We start from the raw sequence: 19535 nt of genomic DNA, 5'->3' as shown, positions 1-19535 counted from the left end.
AGAAGTTGTCATAAAGCCAGTACCTGTATCTCTGTGTTCCCTCCATCAAGCAGTCGGATGGCCAAACGGATACTTTCTTGAAAAATCTTCTCATTTTTGGTATTCATAATAAGATCTGAAACCAACTTCGTAGCTCCTTCTCTGTCTAGACGACACTGAATGGCAGCAATGATAGACCAGTCCTGGTCTTGGCCTGGATGCAAAAGAACATTATAGAGAAAGGTGGAAAGATACTCCTGAGTAGCCTGAAATATATCTTATCTAATGGAGGGAGGAAGTCCAATTCAGCAGTTAATGCATCAGTGTTAGACATGGAAAATGTAATTCTTTCCCACAGGCAATGTATATGACTTTGGTCAAATCAAGAATCAAAAATCACTGATCCAACGGAAGTGTATATAGGACAAATTGCCATTTAAGGAATTGATGATGAATAGTATATGTAATGAATACTATTTGTAATGTTCACCACTCTGAGCCTCAGTCTTCTCTCTATTTGGCTAGGGACAGCTCCTTTCAGTTACAATGCCATCTTGACAGAACAGAAGGTACTGAAAACCCTGACACAAATGGCCTTGGCAAAAGAAAGCTCACTGCAACTCAGTGGCAGAGTACATGCTTTGCCCAAGAAACGTTTCTGGTCCAATCCCTAGGATTTCCACATAATACTAGTCAAGGAGAACAGCTGCCAGACAATATTGAACTACAAACTGCACATGAGCAACCATTAATGATAGCTCAATATCATGTGTTCCCACAATATCATGCCAAACCTGTCCTGTATTTTTCTCATATATGGCTAAGCAGTAGAAGACAGCAGCTGAATTTAAGAAACCTAGAGAAAAAATAGATTGGATAGGGGACAAAACCACTTCCTGTAAAGTGATTTTCTTGTCAATGACACAGGCACAAAGAAGTTAATTCAATCTTCCATGAAAAAAGATCAAATATGTAAATATACATCTTTCCGTCTGGTAAAGGAAAACCAAGGTTCATTCTACGATGCACTGAGGCTCAGGATCAAATCAATAACATGATTTTTTGTTCCTGGGTTATAAATGTCATTTTCTATTTGGTTCTATCATAAACACATGGAAAATGTTTGTTTTTGTTTTTGCAGGACATCCTGCAGCACATTTTGCTGTAGTTTTGCAATGAATATCTCATAGAGCCTCAACCAATTCAACACAGTTTGTGGCAGCCACAAAAGCAAAGTTTCTGGAGTATTAACAACAACTTTCAAAGTAAGTACCACACAATTAAACGGAATATAACACTTTCAAACCAGGAACAGGAAATGTTTCACGTTTTGTTACATAGTGTCCTCTCCAAGCCTTTCTTGGCTGCTTCTCTGAAGTACTTACTTTACAAAAATCAGGAAGATATCAACTAGTACTGCAAGCCACTTACCAGTTCCAGAAGGATCAACAATCTCCCCTTTGGAGCCAGACCTTTTAGTTTGTAAGTAATTCGTCAAAAGCATTTTCCTCAACATATTGCCCTGGCATGAAAAAGAAATAAAATAAACTCTTTTTGCTTACTTTTTCAAAAAGGATCTTTTTTTTCCTTAAAAGAAAATTCTTGAAGAATGGTTTTATCAGCTAAGTGAAATTATGGTCTCCAGACATCATATGCATAGGAAAGCACTGCTTCTGTGTTTTGGGTTTTCCCAGAAAATATCTGGATGAAGGGTGGAGATGCTGAGTTAACAAGATGTCTGAACTGATACAAAAGAGCTCTTTCTTTTCAGGATCCTAGCAAACAAATTGAATTATTGGAGAATCATGTATATTTAAGAAATGTAGTTAATATAAGAGGGATTTCAGGAAGGAAAGAGGAGAATCAGGCCCACATCTTTACACTGAAATACCAATGGGGGTTCCTTAAATGGGTTTTTTTTCTTTTCTATTTTTGCTGTTCTTACTTACTTACTTACTTAGGCGATCCCTCGTTGGACGAGTAAGATGGTCTTCCATTATGGATTTCCCTGTGGGTCCGTATGTGGCTGTGGAGCCCTATTCTTGCTCTGCATCTTCTTCCGCAGTGAGGGCATTGGTTTCCAGGTGGAAGGCGTTCCCGGTCGGGGTTGGCTTGACGCGCCTTCCTCCTGGCACGTTTCTCTCTTTCACCCTCCACTCGTGCCTCCTCGAATTCTGCAGCACTGCTGGTCACAGCTGTCCTCCAGCTGGAGCGCTCAAGGGCCAGGGCTTCCCAGTTCTCAGTGTCTATGCCAGAGTTTTTAAGGTTGGCTTTCAGCCCATCTTTAAATCTCTTTTCCTGTCCACCAACGTTCCGTTTTCCGTTCTTAAGTTCGGAGTAAAGCAACTGCTTTGGGAGACGGTGGTCAGGCATCCGGACAACGTGGCCGGCCCAGCGGAGTTGATGTTGGAGGACCATCGCTTCAATGCTGGTGGTCTTTGCTTCTTCCAGCACACTGACGTTTGTCCGCTTGTCTTCCCAGGAGATTTGCAGGATTTTCCGGAGGCAGCGCTGATGGAATCGTTCCAGGAGTTGCATATGACGTCTGTAGACTGTCCACGTCTCACAGGCATAGAGCAGGGTTGGGAGGACAATGGCTTTATAGACAAGCACCTTGGTCTCCCTACGGATGTCCCGGTCCTCAAACACTCTCTGCTTCATTCTGGAAAATGCTGCACTTGCAGAGCTCAGGCGGTGTTGTATTTCGGCGTCGATGTTGACTTTGGTGGAGAGGTGGCTGCCAAGGTAGCGGAAATGGTCGACATTTTCTAATGTTACACCATTAAGCTGTATTACTGGCATTGGAGAGGGATTGGCTTGTGACTGCTGGAACAGCACCTTGGTTTTCTCAGTGTTCAGTGACAGGCCGAGCTTCTCGTATGCTTCTGCGAAGGTGTTTAGAGTGGCTTGTAGAGCTTCTTCTGAATGCGCACAGATGACATTGTCATCAGCATACTGGAGTTCTATAACAGATGTTGTTGTAACCTTGGTTTTGGCTTTCAGTCTGCTGAGGTTGAATAGCTTGCCATCTGTCCGATAGATTATTTCCACTCCGGTGGGAAGCTTCCCATCAACAAGGTGAAGTATCATAGCGATGAAGATGGAGAATAGAGTTGGGGCGATAACACATCCCTGTTTGACACCGGATTCCACCTTAAATGGGTCACTTTGGGAGCCACTGCTGTCCAAAACTGTTGCCATCATGTCATCATGGAGGAGCCGCAGGATGTTCACAAATTTGTTAGGGCACCCGATTTTGTGGAGGATGGTCCAGAGAGCGCTGCGATTCACTGTGTCAAATGCCTTTGCAAGGTCGATGAATGCCATGTACAGGGGTTGGTTTTGTTCCCTGCATTTTTCTTGGAGCTGTCGTGCAGTGAAGATCATGTCCACGGTTCCTCTGGAGGGGCGGAAGCCGTTCTGGGATTCTGGGAGGGTGTCTTCTGAGAGGGGCAGAAGGCGGTTTGCAAGGATTCTTGTGAGGATTTTCCCAGCGGAGGTTAGAAGGGAGATACCTCGATAGTTTCCGCAGTCTGTTCTTTCCCCTTTTTTGAAGAGGGTGATGATGGTGGCGTCCTTGAAATCTGCTGGTATTTTCTCGGTCACCCACACTTTTTCTATGAGCTGGTGGAGTTGGTGTGTTAGCTCAGGTCCTCCCTCTTTAAAGATTTCAGCAGGGATCCCATCTGGTCCACTGGCTTTGTTATTCTTCTGTTGGCTGATGGCATTGCTGACTTCTTCCAAACTAGGCAGTGCTGCAAGCTCATCCCTGGTTTGTTGTTGTGGGATTTGTGAGAGGACCTCTTCGGCCACATTGGAGCTGCGGTTCAGGAGGCTTTGGTAGTGTTCTTTCCAACGTAGTGCAATTGAGTTTTGGTCCTTCAGGAGTTTGGTTCCATCTGATGAGCGTAGAGGCTGTATGCCATGGTTTCTTGGTCCATAGATTACCTTTGTGGCTTTGAAGAATCCCTGAGCATTATGGGTATCTGCCAGGTGTTGGATTTCTTCGGCCTTCTTTGTCCACCAGATGTTCTTGAGTTCTCTTGTCCTTCTTTGGACCTCAGCTTTTGCACTAGCATAGATCTTTTTCTTAGCAGCACAGTTGATGTCTCTCTGCCATGCTTGGAAGGCTTTCCTTTTCTTGTCAATTAGCTGTTGGATCTCGATGTCATTTTCATCAAACCAGTCTTGATGTTTCTTGGCTTGGTATCCAATAGTTTCTTCGCAGGCTTGGATGATGGAGGTCTTCAGTTTGTTCCAATGTTCCTCAACATTTTCGGGGTGTTCTGTGGGTAGATGGTCCTTGAGTGCTGTTTGGAGATGGGCTCGTCTGGAGGGCTCCTGAAGGGCTTGGGTGTTCATTTTGCGCCTTGTCTTCCTTCCTTGGAGTCTGCGCTTGGGGGCGATCTTGATAGCCATCGAGGATCGAATTAGCCTGTGGTCAGTCCAGCAGTCGTCAGCACCTATCATGGCTCTTGTGAGGAGCACGTCACGGCGGTCTCTGGCGCGTGTGATTACATAGTCTAAGAGGTGCCAATGCTTCCATGATGTCTTGAACTTGTTTTTCTGGCGGAAGAGCGTGTTGGTGATGACAAGGTTGTGCTCCGCACATTTGGTGAGAAGCAGGATGCCATTTGAGTTGCTGTTTCCAACCCCGTCTTTTCCAATGGTCCCTGGCCACAGGTCGAAGTCTCGCCCGACTCTTGCATTGAAGTCCCCCAGGAGGATGATTTTGTCCTCCTTAGGTATCCCCGATAGGACGGTGTCCAGCTGACAGTAGAATTTCTCCTTGATGTCTTCGTCAGCATCTAGTGTTGGTGCATAGGCACTTATGATGGTTGCCCGTTGGTTTTTGGCAAGATCGATTCGGAGGGTTGAGAGTCGTTCGTTGATGCCAGTGGGTGCTTCGGACAGATGTTTCACCAGATCGTTTCTGATGGCGAAGCCAACTCCGTGCATTCTTTGGTCTTTTTCGGGCAGTCCCTTCCAGAAGAAGGTGTAGCCTCCTTTGTCTTCCTTCAGCTGTCCCTCTCCTGCTCTCCGGGTCTCCTGAAGGGCTGCTATGTCGATGTTGAAGCGTCCCAGCTCCCTTGCAATGATGGCAGTTCTGCGTTCGGGGCGTTCACTGCCACTGTTGTCCATCGGAGTCCGTACGTTCCACGTACCAAAGTTCATTTTTCTTTTTTGGCCGCAGGGTGGTGACCCCACTGGACGCGGCAGTCCAGTCAGGGATGAGTGAGGCAGACTATGTTTGGGGCACCTTTTCTAGCCCCCTCCCCATGTGGGGTGAGCAGAGTGGGTCCTCAATAGGGCTGCTCAGTCGCGGATACAGCTGCCGAACTACTCAACTGCCTCGGACCTTGAGGTAGAACGACTGAGTCCGTACCCACCGCCCATGTGCCAGTCTGTGACTAGGGGCTTCCAGATTTCACAGTCCTGCCCCCGTCGCCACTCGCTGATCGCCATGGGACTTTGGTTGCTTGGTTTTTATTTTCTTTGGAAGACGCCTGTGCGTGGATTTTTTTAATGTGTGGAGGTCAGTGCACAGCTGATCAACACACAGACTTCACAGAGTGAGGTTCCACTGGTGATGTAGTTTAACACAATGACCGTGGCTTCTCAGTCTGTTGCAGCCTTCTTCCGCCTTCGCAGCCGTTGTAACATGTACCATGTTATCCTCCGCCTGCTCCGCCGTTGAGGTCTTTGGGTCTTCAGACTGTGCTTGGTCTGGAACCTCCCCCGCGGCCACTCCTGGGAGTGCACGACTCCAGTTGTTGTGCCTACAGGTTCATCGGAACACGCAAGCCCCCTCACCACGACAAGGTGACAGTCCACATTTGCTGTTCACATATCTATAGGTGAGCACAAGACTCCTCAACTACTCACCCTGTCTCCATATTTGTTCCTTTTTACCAGCATTTGCTGCAGTGTCCTCAGTACTTTAATGCAAAGCTTCTCCTCAGCTTCCATCAGGTCTTTGGTATGTTGGACTAATCTAGTTACACAGAAAAAAGAATTTATAGTCTGAATTTTTCCCAACATGCCAACACGCATGCCATCTACAGAGACCAGCTGTGTTAAGAAATATCACATTTCCCACCCATTGGCACTCAAACATCTTAAAATATGAAGACTCTTGCAAGCACAATATATACTTGGAAGTGCTCTCCATGTAGCCAATGTAGGTTGCTCCCAGGTAAATGTGCACAAGACAGACTGCAGGCAGCATTATTTAGACAGAAACTTCTGCCATAATATTTCTTAGTGCTTGATCATTTCATACACTTCTGATTTACAATTCTAGAGAGGTCTTGGTAGTCCAATTTTCCAAATCATTTTGATGTGTCTTTAGGCCCCTTCCCAAAGTTCCCTGTTCTAGTGCCCATGCAGGACCTGTTCTTAAACCTTGTCATATAACTTACACCTTTCAAACTCTCTCATTCTATTTCCTACTTTTGCACTTATTCTTTGCTTCTACCCATGGGCTACCCATTCCTGATTCCATATATTGATTGTGTCAGTGTAAAAACAAAATGATCACTGTATATGATTGATCATGATGTCAGTTGTAACCAAGCTGGCAAGAGTCCATGTCAGGCGAAGGCTCCAGGATACCAGGGCTCCAGGATACCAGGTAAGCAACAGGGCTGGCTCACACAAGTGGGCATTCCTCAAAGGATACAATGATACCAGCTCCTAGGACTCACTTACTTAGAAAGAAAACCACCACTTTCACAACGCTGATAGGCCTCTGTCCCTTCCATGAAAAGCAGTTCTGGACGGTGCAAAACATCTACCAGCACTGAAAGTTCAGCTTCCACAAGGGGTTGCAAGCGCTCCTCCAAAGCATTGATAATGTCCTGCAACAGTACAATATTTTCAGAACAAAGATATGTCTGTTCTGTGATTCAAGGATTATGCCATGCAAAGGTACATTTACAGCTAAATACTGGTTCAGTGTTCTGACACTCTTAACTTTCTCCCACAAAAATCAGGTTTTAAGTGCTCCTTAAGACAGCAAAATTTAACATGAAAATGTAGACACACAGAAAGGGCCAGGTTGTCTCTTCTTGGACTTGTCTCTCCTTAAGACTTGTAGAAACAAAAAAATAATAATGCAAAAGTAGCAAAATTATGCTGTGGACAATTTCCACATACTTCTAAATTCAGTATTTTTGTCTACAACATTTGGATCGCCTTAGAGTGGAATTTAATAAACTTATATTTCAGGGTTCAGAGTACCCCATGCCTGTCTCTATGACAAATATACATTTGGTACATTGCCCATCAGGTCTATGAACCTCTCTCCCTCACCTGTAGCTTCTCAATGATGTTCTTGTAGTCCCACTGGTTGGTGGTAGCTGAGACTCGAGGAAAGGTGCGTGCAGCTGTCTTGTAGTTCGAGGCATTCCTCTGTGCACTGTTGATGGAGCAAGTGTTCAGTAGGGAGCTCACATGAGCATCAAGGTCCATTGGCAATGCAATGGAGCGGCTCTTGGCTGAAAGGAGAAAAGGTTTATGGTGAGGAGGGGCTTGATTCTATTAATAACCGAGGTAATAACCACTTGTTGGGACACTGCTTTCATAGTGTACTTTCCTTTGGAAATTAAGGTGCAGGCTACACAGTATATAAATTGCAAGGTCAAGATTTTGGCTTAAAAAAGAAACCTAAATATGTATGTAAGGAGCAGCAGGAATTAAACCATCCTTTGTTGGAGATAGGGCGGGTTATAAATAAAGTATTATTATTATTATATTATTGTTGTTGTTGTGTGCCTTCAAGTCGTTTTAAGCCTATGGTGACCATAAGGTAACCTTATCATAGAGTTTTCTTGGATTTGTTCAGAACAGGTTGTCCATCAACTTTCTATAAGATTGTCAAAGAATGGATATCCCAATGGGTGCAATAGCTGAATGGGGTTTCAAAGCCTAGTCTTTAGAGTAATCGTCCAGTACTAAAACCACAACACCACTCTTGCTTCGTGCTTCAAAGCCCCAACAAAAATAACCCCATCCTACATTGCAGTTAGGTAAAGGGCTCCTATTGGCACCAGTTGATGTTTATTTTCTAACATTAAGTGCTGCACAGGGATGGCTAGCAGTTCCTGTTGGCTTTTGAGTAGAGGAAGAAAATGTTTAAGCTTGTTGGTGTCCTTTCCACACCTATGATTTTTTATTAAATGACTCATGAACCACACAATTGATCTAATATTTTGTTTGACCCTAATAATTTGCATTTCAAAGGCCACAGCTCACCTGGTATACCCTGAACTATGCAGTACAGCCATAATTTTACCATGAGCCAAGCTCAACCTGCTCTCCAAAACCAAATTATTATTGAAGGATTGACTTTGCATGTGGGGTGACTGCACTTGTTTCTTCACTCTGGATTAAAGGGAATAAGCTTCCAGGCAGATCCCTGACAAGCCCACAAGTTCTGCATTACATGGGGATCCTGCTCCTTACCAACCATAGCCAGCGTGCGGATACAAGCTTCCACTGAACTCTTATGCTGCTGCTGCAGCCAAGGGCACTCCAGGAGCCTCATGGTAGACTGGAGGAGCTGCACCACAATCGTCTGATGGGTCTGAAAGAGAGGGGGGTGTTTTAGGGCATTTTGAATTCAACACTTTACCAGGTAAATCTAGGGAAAATGAAAGGGGATTTAAAAAGATTCATCACTGGAACCCCTGCACTACTTTTTAAAAAATGTTAATACAAACTGGGACAGGGAAGGAGAGGCCTGAATGGGATCAGGTGCAATGGGTTGGTAGTTGCACCTTTCATCATATCATTTTCCCCATCCAAACTCTTTCCTCTCCAAACTACTTTTTTTTTCTAGATGGACATTATAATCTGTTGCAAAGATGGTGTGTGGGATGGTGAGACTTGGACTGCGAAAGAGCACAAAAGGGAAGATTTCTTTTTTCCCTTATCCAGCCCTTCACACCATGGTCTTGATCTGATTATCACCACCAGTAGCCATCATAAAAACAATACATGTGTGTGTGTTCATCAGTGTAATTCTTATGATATGGGATAGAAGCTGGTCACACATGGCCTGTATAGACATGGGACTATATAACAGATTTTTCTCATTAGGGAAATTAAACCAGTGACATCTTCTACAATTCAGATTTCTATTCTGAAAAAATTAATCAATTCAGGAGTCCAAAGTTGTTCATTTGTACCTGTAGGGAAGTACTATTCTCAGAAAAAGGTGAGCTGAAGAAGGCATTGATTGTGTCCAGTACTACAGTGAGTACATACTTCTCCAAGGCTGGATCTGACAAGCGCTTCTCACGTTTCTTGCACACCTGTGGGGTTGAAGACAAAATAACAACGCTTATTTAGCCTTTCTGATAGTTTTGAAGCATTTCCACAAATATTATTTTAGAAAAGTTTTACAATAATCCTATAAGATTATCCCAGTTATTATTCCAGGATTGCTGAAGAATAGCTGTGCCTTTGAGTGAGGGACCTGCTTCAGGTGCCCTTTCAAGGTTCAGGTAAGTTTGTATTCTGGATTTACCAGCTCACATGTTTTGTGATAAACTATGCAGTGTCTCTGAAAACAACAGATCAGCACATACACAAAAGCAAGCAACATGGAGAAAATATTTGCAGGGTATGATGTGTTCAAGTGTCATTAGAGAGGCAATGGGTGAAGCCCTTCTTCCCTCATCACAAATAAAGGATTTCTTTTCCCCTAGATTACTCCTGTCAATGGCAAGACTTTCATATTCTGTAATAGCATGCCTGGCAGAGAGGTTCTAGAACTTAAGAGTTCTGCCAAGCAAGAACAAATGTGTATTACCTGCAATTCTAATAGTATAACTATAATATGTGGAAGCAATTCCTTGATAAGCGAAATGCAAAAACAATAAAATATTACCTGCTCAAAGAATGGCCTACTGAGATCTAGCACGCTAGAGTTATGCCCATCCAATTCAGCTTTAGGCCTTCCAAAACCGGCTGGCCATATGCCAAAGGGAAGTTCACAAGGAGGACACAGCAGTGATATCCGTTCCCTGTTGACAGCTTGTGCCATTTCTTAGTCAGTGGTTTACTGCGATAGAACTCTGAGATTACGCTGGCTATCATGGGTAATCACTTTGTAACAAAGAGCATAAAAATGCTTCGTGTTGTTTTGTTTCAAAGTGCCTCTGATGAAAATCGTAATCAAAATGCACTGAGCTTTATAATTTAGTGTACCCTAGAGGCTTTCTCTTCCCATTCTTGCAGTTCCTTTTCTCCTTTATATAATGACTACTTGCTACTAATTGACTTATCCTTCAAATGTGGCCAATGATTCCATTTCTTCCTTTTAAATAAAAATACCTCTTTGTGCTAATAGCCAACAAAGCACTTTCAACAGCAAATTCCACAAATAAATGAAGTGTTGTTTCAGAAAGTCATCTTTCCAACCATTTCATAAAGTAGTTGTTCACATAGCTACACCCAGCATAGAATCAGGCCAACATTATGCCAAGAGACTTCTCCTAGTGTTCAATCACAAAACTCCTTCCTGCAGAATTTAGAACCTAATTACGTAAGACAACTTCTCCTTACAGATCAATTCAGTCTTTTAGTCATGTAGAGAGGACTTCTTCATACAGCCACGAGCTCCTAAGATCCACTATGTTGTCTGCCAGAGCATGTTAAGTGTGATAGTTCCTACTATATAGAAGGCTCTTTCCTAAAAAAAATTGATATACTCCAACTGTTTTTAGCTTTAAAAGTATGATCATCCCAGAAATCACGGAAACGCCATATAAGTCTAGCACCCACCCTGGCCATGTCCAGAGTGAAGTTCTCAAACAGTGTCCAGATGTGGTTGCTAGTGTAGATCTCCTTCATCTCTACCTCTGTGTCTACGTAGCAATGGTTGACAAAGTTCACATAGGCAATCTTCACCTGAAAGAAAAGAATTGAAGAAGAACATGTCAAAGGTCTCAATACAGTGTTAAAAGAGGGGGAAAAACAAATGACCCTCCCTCCATATTAATCACAGTCACTTTTGAAACCAATGTTTTGTTAATGCACCCAACTACTTATTGCTGTCCACACCACTTCCCACTACAAAAAGTAGTGAGGGGAATTTGAACAAGCTTCAGTAAGTTTTTTTTAATTTTCTCCTTATCCTGCTCTCTTTCTCCAAGAAAGGATGGAGATAGGAGCCAAATATATTTCATTCTTACAATATACTGTAATAAATATTAAGCTGAGATACAATGCCTTGATTGTCAATTGGAAATTCAAAGTTTAAGTTTTTCTCTGAATACCAGCTGCTCAGGAGCAACAGTAAGAGAAGGCTGTTTCTTCATGCCAATCTTATGAGCCACTCAGAAGCAACTGGTTGGTGAGGAGAAGGATGCTGAAGTATACAGGCTTTTGGTCTGATCCAGCAGGACTTGGCTTGTGTTCTTAGTCTTGTATATTCACAGTGACCATCCATAAGATCAACAAGACTAAGTAACAATTTCCCCAGTCTGACACAAAGGCTGGGGAATATTTAGATTGCCAGATGTTCTGGACTCCAAATCCCAGACATTCTATCACACTGGCCAGAGTCGGAGGAAGATGGAGTCCACTTTAGCACACCACCAACCTTTTCCACTGTAGACTTCATATAACTGGACACTCACACTGAACTCTGCACACTAAGGCAACTATTCTGTTGGACACAACTAATTATGTTGGAAACCAGTTTGAGTCCCCTGCTGGGGTGAGAAAAGTGGTATACAATTAAAATAAATAATCTTAACTGTTACCTCAGTGATGCAATCTTCATGAGTGACCACCCGCACAACATCCTCCAATGGAAGGAGGGACGTGCATTTGATCTCCGTATAGACATTTTTGCCTTCAGCGCATGCTGCCAGAAGATCTACCAGCGAGATGTGGTACATAAGGGGGCTGTTCTCTTCTATTCCATCCCGGGCTGCTGTCATCATCTCCAACATGGTGCCTAGGGAGGTCTTATCATTATAAAAGACCACAACATCATCCCCAGCGTTGGTCAGCTATAGAATAGGGGCGAAAGAAATACGTAAGATGGCTCCAAAAGAAAGGTGTCACTCATTTGCAAAATGAGAAGCTTTCTGGCCCACCCCATCCACCACCAAGCCTATTTCCCATTTGCAGTAAAAAAAAAAGGCTATAGTAGAACTAAAACTGACAGTACATATAATGCAAATCTTCCAGCATGTAAGACACTTTCAAGGCTTGCATTGATATTATTATTCTTCCTTTTATTTTAAATAATGTGGCTGACAATGTGATTAGAGACTCCTGTGTGCACCAGCAATGAGAGAGAGCCTTTACATAAAATTATTTGTTGGTTTCTACCATGGTTGCAGATGCAGTATAGACTGATCCTTATAGGAGATAGAGATATAAAGTCACCGGAACTATAATTAAACATCAAAGACTGTACCAACTCACTCCACTTCCCAGATATAAATAAATATTTCAAATATAGGTGTATTTTTAATAAATATAAAGTTATCATATTGGCAGGTCAGTATTTACAGGTCAGTAATATAATTATTTTATATAAAATTGAGTTACATATTTGTGTGTGATTACTTTACTCTTCAGGTAAAGAGATACATTTTACATCAAGTTAAGAGAAAAATCCGCATTCTTTATTGTTATTCACTTGCCATAGCTGATTTTGCTCTTTACTGCATTCTATTGTTAATTTCTATAAAAATCTGAAAATCATAAACTGAGCCTTCTATGTCTTGTTTCCTTGATGTCTTTCCCTCTGGAAGATTGTGGCATCAACTGTATCATAACATAACTGGTTTGCTAACTCTGACTGTATACCAAGGAAATGACTGATCTGATGATCTTTGACAGAAGACCACTAGGGTTTTCTAAAGTACACTTGGATAAAGGGCATCATTCAGTAAAATATTCTATATTTTTTCTTCTGAGGCCAATGGCTAAAGACAGTTTGGCATTTATATCTGCCTTGGACAAAATCCACATCCCTCAATCATATGCAGACTACTTGTCTTATAAGCTATCCATTTGATGCCAACATAGAATAATGCCCCTATCATCTATAAAAGTCTGGACAGGGGATTGAGTTTTCTAAATGTCAGGATTCATCTAATCTTCCTCTATATCAGTTTAAAATAATTTACCAAACAATAAGCAATTTCCTTTCTGATGCTGTTTAATCAATTCAGCTTTCAGATCCCATTGTTGGGCAATTTACAGGCTTCTTTGAAACACTCAATTCCACACAGTTTCATGATATTGGTAACTGTATGATCTAACTTTTTGCCATCACAAAAAACCCCAGTTCCTGCTCCTCCAAATAATTCCCATGGGAACCAACCACACTTGAGAGTTTATACCAGAATCTCCCATTTGCAACCTTCATCTATGCTCATAGGCCAATTACCTAGGCGACTGTGGGTACAAGTCCTCTGGGCAGAAGATCTGTTATGGATGGAATTGTACCCCAAATACATTTAAAAACCAACCTGTTGGCTTAACTGATGTTATTAGTGATAAACAAACTGATACTAAATTATATTTAACAGCCAAAACCTATATGCTCATGTATAAATGTCTAGACATTTTAGTCAAAAATCAGCCCCAAAAAATACATGAGTGCATATGGTAAATTGTAATGTAAGCTGTATTTTGAAACTTGTTAAGGGCACGCCAATATGTGTTAAATTTTTCTAATAATTTCAATTGGATGTCCATATTGTTCTTTATCAGCAAACACACATTCCCAGAAATTTGAATGATTCCATGACAACATCATCCGACTGTTTTACTGTGATTTCCTATAGATGAAATCTGAATATGTACATCCAGTTTCCCTAACCTATAAAAACATTTATGAGTTTAAATAAGCTCCTGAGGCTTTGCCAAAATCTCTAAAAAGCATCAGCACACTTTTGAGTTTTACAGCTCCCAAGACTAAGATTACTGTAACATCTGCACATGCTGTTACTTTTATACTCCTTTTTATGCTAAGTTCCCTGGTTTGATGTTGGCTATCCATTTGCATTCTTATTTCATCTCAGATTGGAACTTCAAAGGACTGCAAAAATAGAGAACCTGAATATTATTATCTGCTTGGATTCGTGTAATAGTGGGTACAAAACTAGTTCATATAACACAGAGATGAAGTAGCAATATTGTCAAACTTCCAAGTGAAAGTATCTTAGATCTTTTTCATTCATTGTTTTGAAGAACCACTACCAATGCCTCATAAAGTGAGTTGAGGCAGTGGTAAATAAAAACTTTAGACAATCCATTTTATTGAGGCAGATCACTTAAGTATTAATGTCTCATTCCAGCGCCCTCTTTGAACTACAGTGGGATTGGCATTCACTGGGGTTTGATTCCAAGACCCTCTATGGATACTAAAATTCGTGCATGCTCAAGTCTCATTATATACAATGGTGCCCCTTATATAAAATGGCAAAAACAATGTTTGTTTTTGATTTTTTTTAAAAATTTTTTTGAAGCCATGGGTAGTCAAATCCATGGAACCAGAATCCATGGATTTGGAGACCAACTGTATCTGAAAAATCTCTTGAGGGGGATCACAATGTTTTATGCCTCATTTGCTCTTAAACCTTTTCCATGGACCTCTGCAGGCTCAGAACTGGAAGAGTGCAATCATTCCTCCAACTGTCAGGGAAGAAGTGTCTAAATATAACTTACGTATGGCCTGCTGATCAAAGCAACTGGGGAGAAATACTCAATTCAAAAACCACTTTCAAAAGCCTGTGATCTGGTGAAAGGATAGTATTTTAACAGCATAGCATCTTCAAAGAAATAGCACATCTTTCTGTGGGGGGCATTCAGAACATTGCAGTACAACCTGTCTGTGAGCAATGATTTGAGGGCTAGACAAGGCATTGGTGACAAAATATTTTGAAGATAGGTCATAACTCCACTCTATGCAGCATCCCATCTCCATGCTGGGCTACTACATTGTTTAGATGTCCAGGCCAAATAATGGAATTACAGGGATGTGGGTCTGAAACATAAGAAACAGCACTTCTAGATAGGTTACATCTTCACCCGCATGAGATATCAAAGATAACTGTTTTATACCTTTCCACAAATGTTTCTGGAGCTGCTTTATTGCTTACCTTGCATATGTAGCATTACAGATTTTATATAATCAATACTGTTTGAAGAATTAAGCATCAGCTTGAGAGATCACAGTCTCCAGTACAACAGAGATAATGGAAAAGGTTTAAGAGCAGATGGGATATTTTCTTAGGTTTGATAAGAACTTAGTTCTGCTGGTCTAATTCTGAATCTGTCCATTCTGTCCCTTATGGGCTATGATAATAAACCTTGACTTTTCCCCACTATATTTAAACTTTCGAACACCATTACTCTAGCATGTTCCCAGTCCTTACTGTAATTCCCTTCCTCTATCTTCTCTTGCTTTATTACTGTTATGATTCATATTAACAGAATAAAGCAAGAGAAGTGAAAGGGAATTACAGACATCATAAGGTCCAAAATGGAATACTAACTTTTCTACATGTACTTGAGGCAAAATAAAATTTCTGTTCAAACAAGTGTTCTAAAGTTTAATTTGCCACTATATCAAGCAACGTATAGAGCAGGGGCCCTCAAACTAAGGCCCGAAGCCCGGATATGGCCCTTCAAGGTCATTTACCTAGCCCTTGGTCAGGGTCAACCTAAGTCTGAAATGACTTGAAAGCACACAACAACAACAATCCTATTTAATAAGCCAAAAGCAGGCCCACACTTCCCATTGAAATAGTAATGAATTTTATTAAAATTGTTCTTGTGTTGTTTTTAAATGCTTTTTGCACTACAAATAAGATATGTGCAGTGTGCATAGGAATTCATTCATGTTTTTTTCAAATTATAATCCGGCCCTCCAACAGTTTGAGGGACTGTGACCTGGCCCTCTGTTTAGAGTTTGAAGACCCCTGGTATAGAATCTACAATGTGTATGCTACATGTCTGTCAAATATTCTAGTTTTTCAATAGGTTATGTAGATATACATTTACATATGTGTGCTACTGAAGACATGGCAGGAAGTTCAATAACTTCGCCCTTTAACCATCTGACATTTGACTGAGAAATATCTAATCATAGCCAATTTAAAGTCATCTCCCACTCCCAGGGGAGGTTGCTTAGGATTTTGTTATTACATGTCCTATAGGTTGCATAACATATATTCACAAACCCAGCCAGACATAGCCAGTTTCTCCTTCAAAACTTTCCAACAGCATATCATCTTTACTCTGATGCTACAGGAGAACTATAGTTGGTTGATCCATCCTCATCCCTGGTTTCTTGAGCCTGGTGTAAACCTACTTCTGATGCTGTCTATTTTCCTCAACTAACCTGCAATGTCAGCTCCCTTACTGGTATGAGAGCTTCCTCTCAGTGCTCTCGTCTTTCTGTATTCTGATCTCCCATTTTGTATCCTCTTTCTCACTTGATAATCTTCACGGAAGCTCACCTCAGTCATGATCATGTCCTGGCATTTCTTGATGTACTTGCCCTCAGCCTTGATGATGGTGTGCAGAAAGTCAAGGTACTGCACATGGCGCCCATGTGTTGCTAGACAGTGGATGAAATGCTGTAGCACTGTTTCACTGATTTCTGAGCACAGTTGATAGTTGTTCAAGAAGATGTGCTGCATTGTCTCTGCCTCCAGCAACTGTAAGGAGGAGGAGGAGATATTATTCATTGCCTAATGGATTGCATTGGATACAGCCTTATCTGACCCAAACACCCCAAGGAGGCAATAGAACTATTATCTGTTTTATAAACTATGCAGCAATGATCAAGCTTCACCAGAAGCAGATGATCTATGAGAATTCCTGGCTACTTAGATAGAACTGTACTTTTATTCCCCACCTTCTTTACTTGCTCCCTTTCTCTTACCCCAGGGGTGAGGAACAAGTTGAGATGCTTATGTAGAAGGGTTTGGTTTTCTTGGTTGCCAGCACAGAACTTCTGCAGGAACTGGTGAGTTAATCTCAGAATCTCCAACATCTTGGTGTCACCCTGCATGCAAAGAAGAAAATACATTGTAAATGTTTCATACAAAGATTCTGGCCTAGTCCCTACTTTTCAAAATCTTTGAAAACTATCACTGATAGTTCCTTGATCCTTAAAATTATAATCGAACATACAACTCAGACATCTCCTCCATTTTGCTAGCAGATACAACCAAAAAGTGCAAGGAAGGTTCTGCTTCTGTATACTATATCTTATATGACTAAATGGAGCCAGATATTTCCATTGACATCTGAAGACCATTTTTCATCTGGCAAATATATAGCCTTCCCAGTAGGTAAGCAGACTCATATATCTTGATTTGTTTATCTTTTGAGAAATGTATCTAAAACAAACAAACAAAATATCCAAAAATGACTCCTACAAAACACACATGCAGGCAATGTTTTAGAAAAACTGAGTAATGTCATTTATTATTCAAAAATAAAAGTATTACCAGTTTTTATATTATTTTTAAAGTGAAATATGTTGGTAATTACACCCCAGGACACATAAGCACTTGTAATGCATTATTTCTAATCTCTGGTTGGGCATGATGACCCAGTGTCCTATCCCTTTATTCAAGTCCCAGGGCAGTCTTCTGCCCCCATCAGGACACCTGATCTCCATCCATCTTTCTTCTCACCTTTTCATAGGGGATCTGAAGCAGATCTAGCATCACTTTGTGAGCATCCATATTCTTCAGCAACCGTTGCTGCTTCTTTCGCATCTGCTCGCCAACCCCACACATCTTATTCAGCCGTTCCAGAATCTAGAGAGAAACAAAGAAAAAGCCTACTCAGGTGGAATAGAAATTAGGGAAAGGAAGAAAGTATTAAGTAGTCTTATCTCAGACTTTAGAGATGGAGAAGGAAAAGGAAACACTTCCATATGTCCTTACCCTAGGAAAAAGAGGGATGCAAATTCGTCTGCTCCCTTATGGCTGAAGTATCCCAATTCACTTGTTTATTTGTTCATTCTTTTTTCATTCTTATTTCTTCAAATGATTCAATGCAGCATACATAGTTTTGTTTTGTGGGACCTTGCTTATCGAAACTAGGCTATAATTGGCTCTGTAACCCAGTTCTCTTATTTGTGCTGTGCTTGAATGATTCCCCACTTTTTCTGACAGCTTGTCTAAGGAGAGTGACAGATGAAACTGCTTACCCCTTTCACCAGCTGGTAATTCTCACTGCTTTTTTCTCCAGGAGTTCCAGGCTCCTCATCTGCAGTACTCTAGAAAGAGAAGAGAAAGAGATAGATAATTCAAGTGACTGAACATAACTGAAAAAGAAAAAAAAAACATCCTTCCAAACCGTACTGTTAAATCAGTTACATGCCACACTGGCTTATAATGATATGTAAACTACTCTTCTTGGGACAAAAGGTGCAGTGCTGAAACAAAACAAAACCCAGTGCTTCCCAATCTTTGGTCCCTAGACATTTTTGGACTTTGTTCCCTAGAAGCCACAATCGCTATGACCAATCTGTTCAGAGAAGGACAGTCCTATAAATCTGCAAAAGTAAAACTTGGGGATCCCTATTATACCCTGATCAAACTGGATATTTTGGAGTTATATTGGCACAACAAAACAAGTTCTGCCTCTCCAGCCTAATGACATTTACATAGATCATTAAAAGCTTCTGGAAACTGGATGTGGTGTCAGTAAACAGACAATGGAAGAGAATTTCCTGTTGTTTGTTCACTGGAGTAACTACATGAATTACTGCACTGCACCATTCAGTTAAAACCTCAGAAGCAACTCATGCATTACTTTAAAAGACATAAGAGTATACTTTAAATAGGATAAAGTATGGTATGTCTAGATGTGTAGTGTTTAGAAATAAGGTATATGCATCCAATAATAAAATATATAGTAAAAGAGAATGAACTGTAAAAGTCCTACTGAGAAATATCAAAATTCTTTTTTTGGTGCAAGTTTTGTTTTCCAAAAAGAGAGGAAAAAACTAACAAACTATTTAAAAAGGGAAAAAGGAAAGGAAAGATGGAAAACATCACAGAACATAGTATATAAGTTACAGAGCTATGTTAGTTAAATAGTTCTACACATGAGTTTATTGTATCGTCAAATAGACGAGATTCTTATATATCAGTTGAACAATGGTTAAACAGAAGCTCTCCAAAGCTTTAGGTGTTCTTACTGCCTATTACAGGAAAAACTAGCTGATTCCTAATTCATCTAAAATGCAGGTGTGTGCTTTTCATCTTAAGAACAGACAAGCACCTCGAGCTCTGAGGATTACGTGGGAAGGAATCCCACTGGAGCACCTCGAGCTCTGAGGATTACCTGGGAAGGAATCCCACTGGAGCATTGAAGCAACCAAATACTTTGGAGTCACCCTGGCCCATGCTCTGACTTACGAGAAGCACTTCTTGACTATCAAGCAAAAAATGGGTGCTAGAAATAATATCATACGAAAGCTGACTGGCACATCCTGGAGATCATAACCAGACACAGTAAAGACATCTGCCCTTGTGCTTTGCTACTCTGCT

The 19535-nt window shown here is 41.2% G+C and overlaps 1 protein-coding gene across 3 annotated transcripts in view; it reads right to left on the bottom strand.

Moving 5' to 3' along the window:
* Positions 1–19535, bottom strand: part of ITPR3 (inositol 1,4,5-trisphosphate receptor type 3) — a 137462-nt gene that overhangs the window by 29819 nt on the left and 88108 nt on the right. For all 3 annotated transcript variants that reach the window (XM_060773131.2, XM_067467987.1, XM_060773130.2), the window contains 13 exons: positions 18188–18256; positions 17667–17792; positions 16907–17029; positions 16479–16679; positions 11754–12005; positions 10771–10896; positions 9171–9296; positions 8446–8566; positions 7294–7478; positions 6691–6839; positions 5866–5974; positions 1411–1501; positions 24–193 (listed from right to left, as the gene is read on the bottom strand). In XM_060773131.2, coding sequence (XP_060629114.2) covers positions 24–193; positions 1411–1501; positions 5866–5974; positions 6691–6839; positions 7294–7478; positions 8446–8566; positions 9171–9296; positions 10771–10896; positions 11754–12005; positions 16479–16679; positions 16907–17029; positions 17667–17792; positions 18188–18256 — 1848 coding nt within the window. The remainder of the gene's footprint in view (positions 1–23; positions 194–1410; positions 1502–5865; positions 5975–6690; positions 6840–7293; positions 7479–8445; positions 8567–9170; positions 9297–10770; positions 10897–11753; positions 12006–16478; positions 16680–16906; positions 17030–17666; positions 17793–18187; positions 18257–19535) is intronic.

This window comes from Anolis sagrei, chromosome 4, assembly GCF_037176765.1.
Source record: "Anolis sagrei isolate rAnoSag1 chromosome 4, rAnoSag1.mat, whole genome shotgun sequence".
NCBI classification, from domain to species: domain Eukaryota; kingdom Metazoa; phylum Chordata; class Lepidosauria; order Squamata; family Dactyloidae; genus Anolis; species Anolis sagrei.
This window is presented reverse-complemented; position numbering and strand designations above follow the sequence as displayed.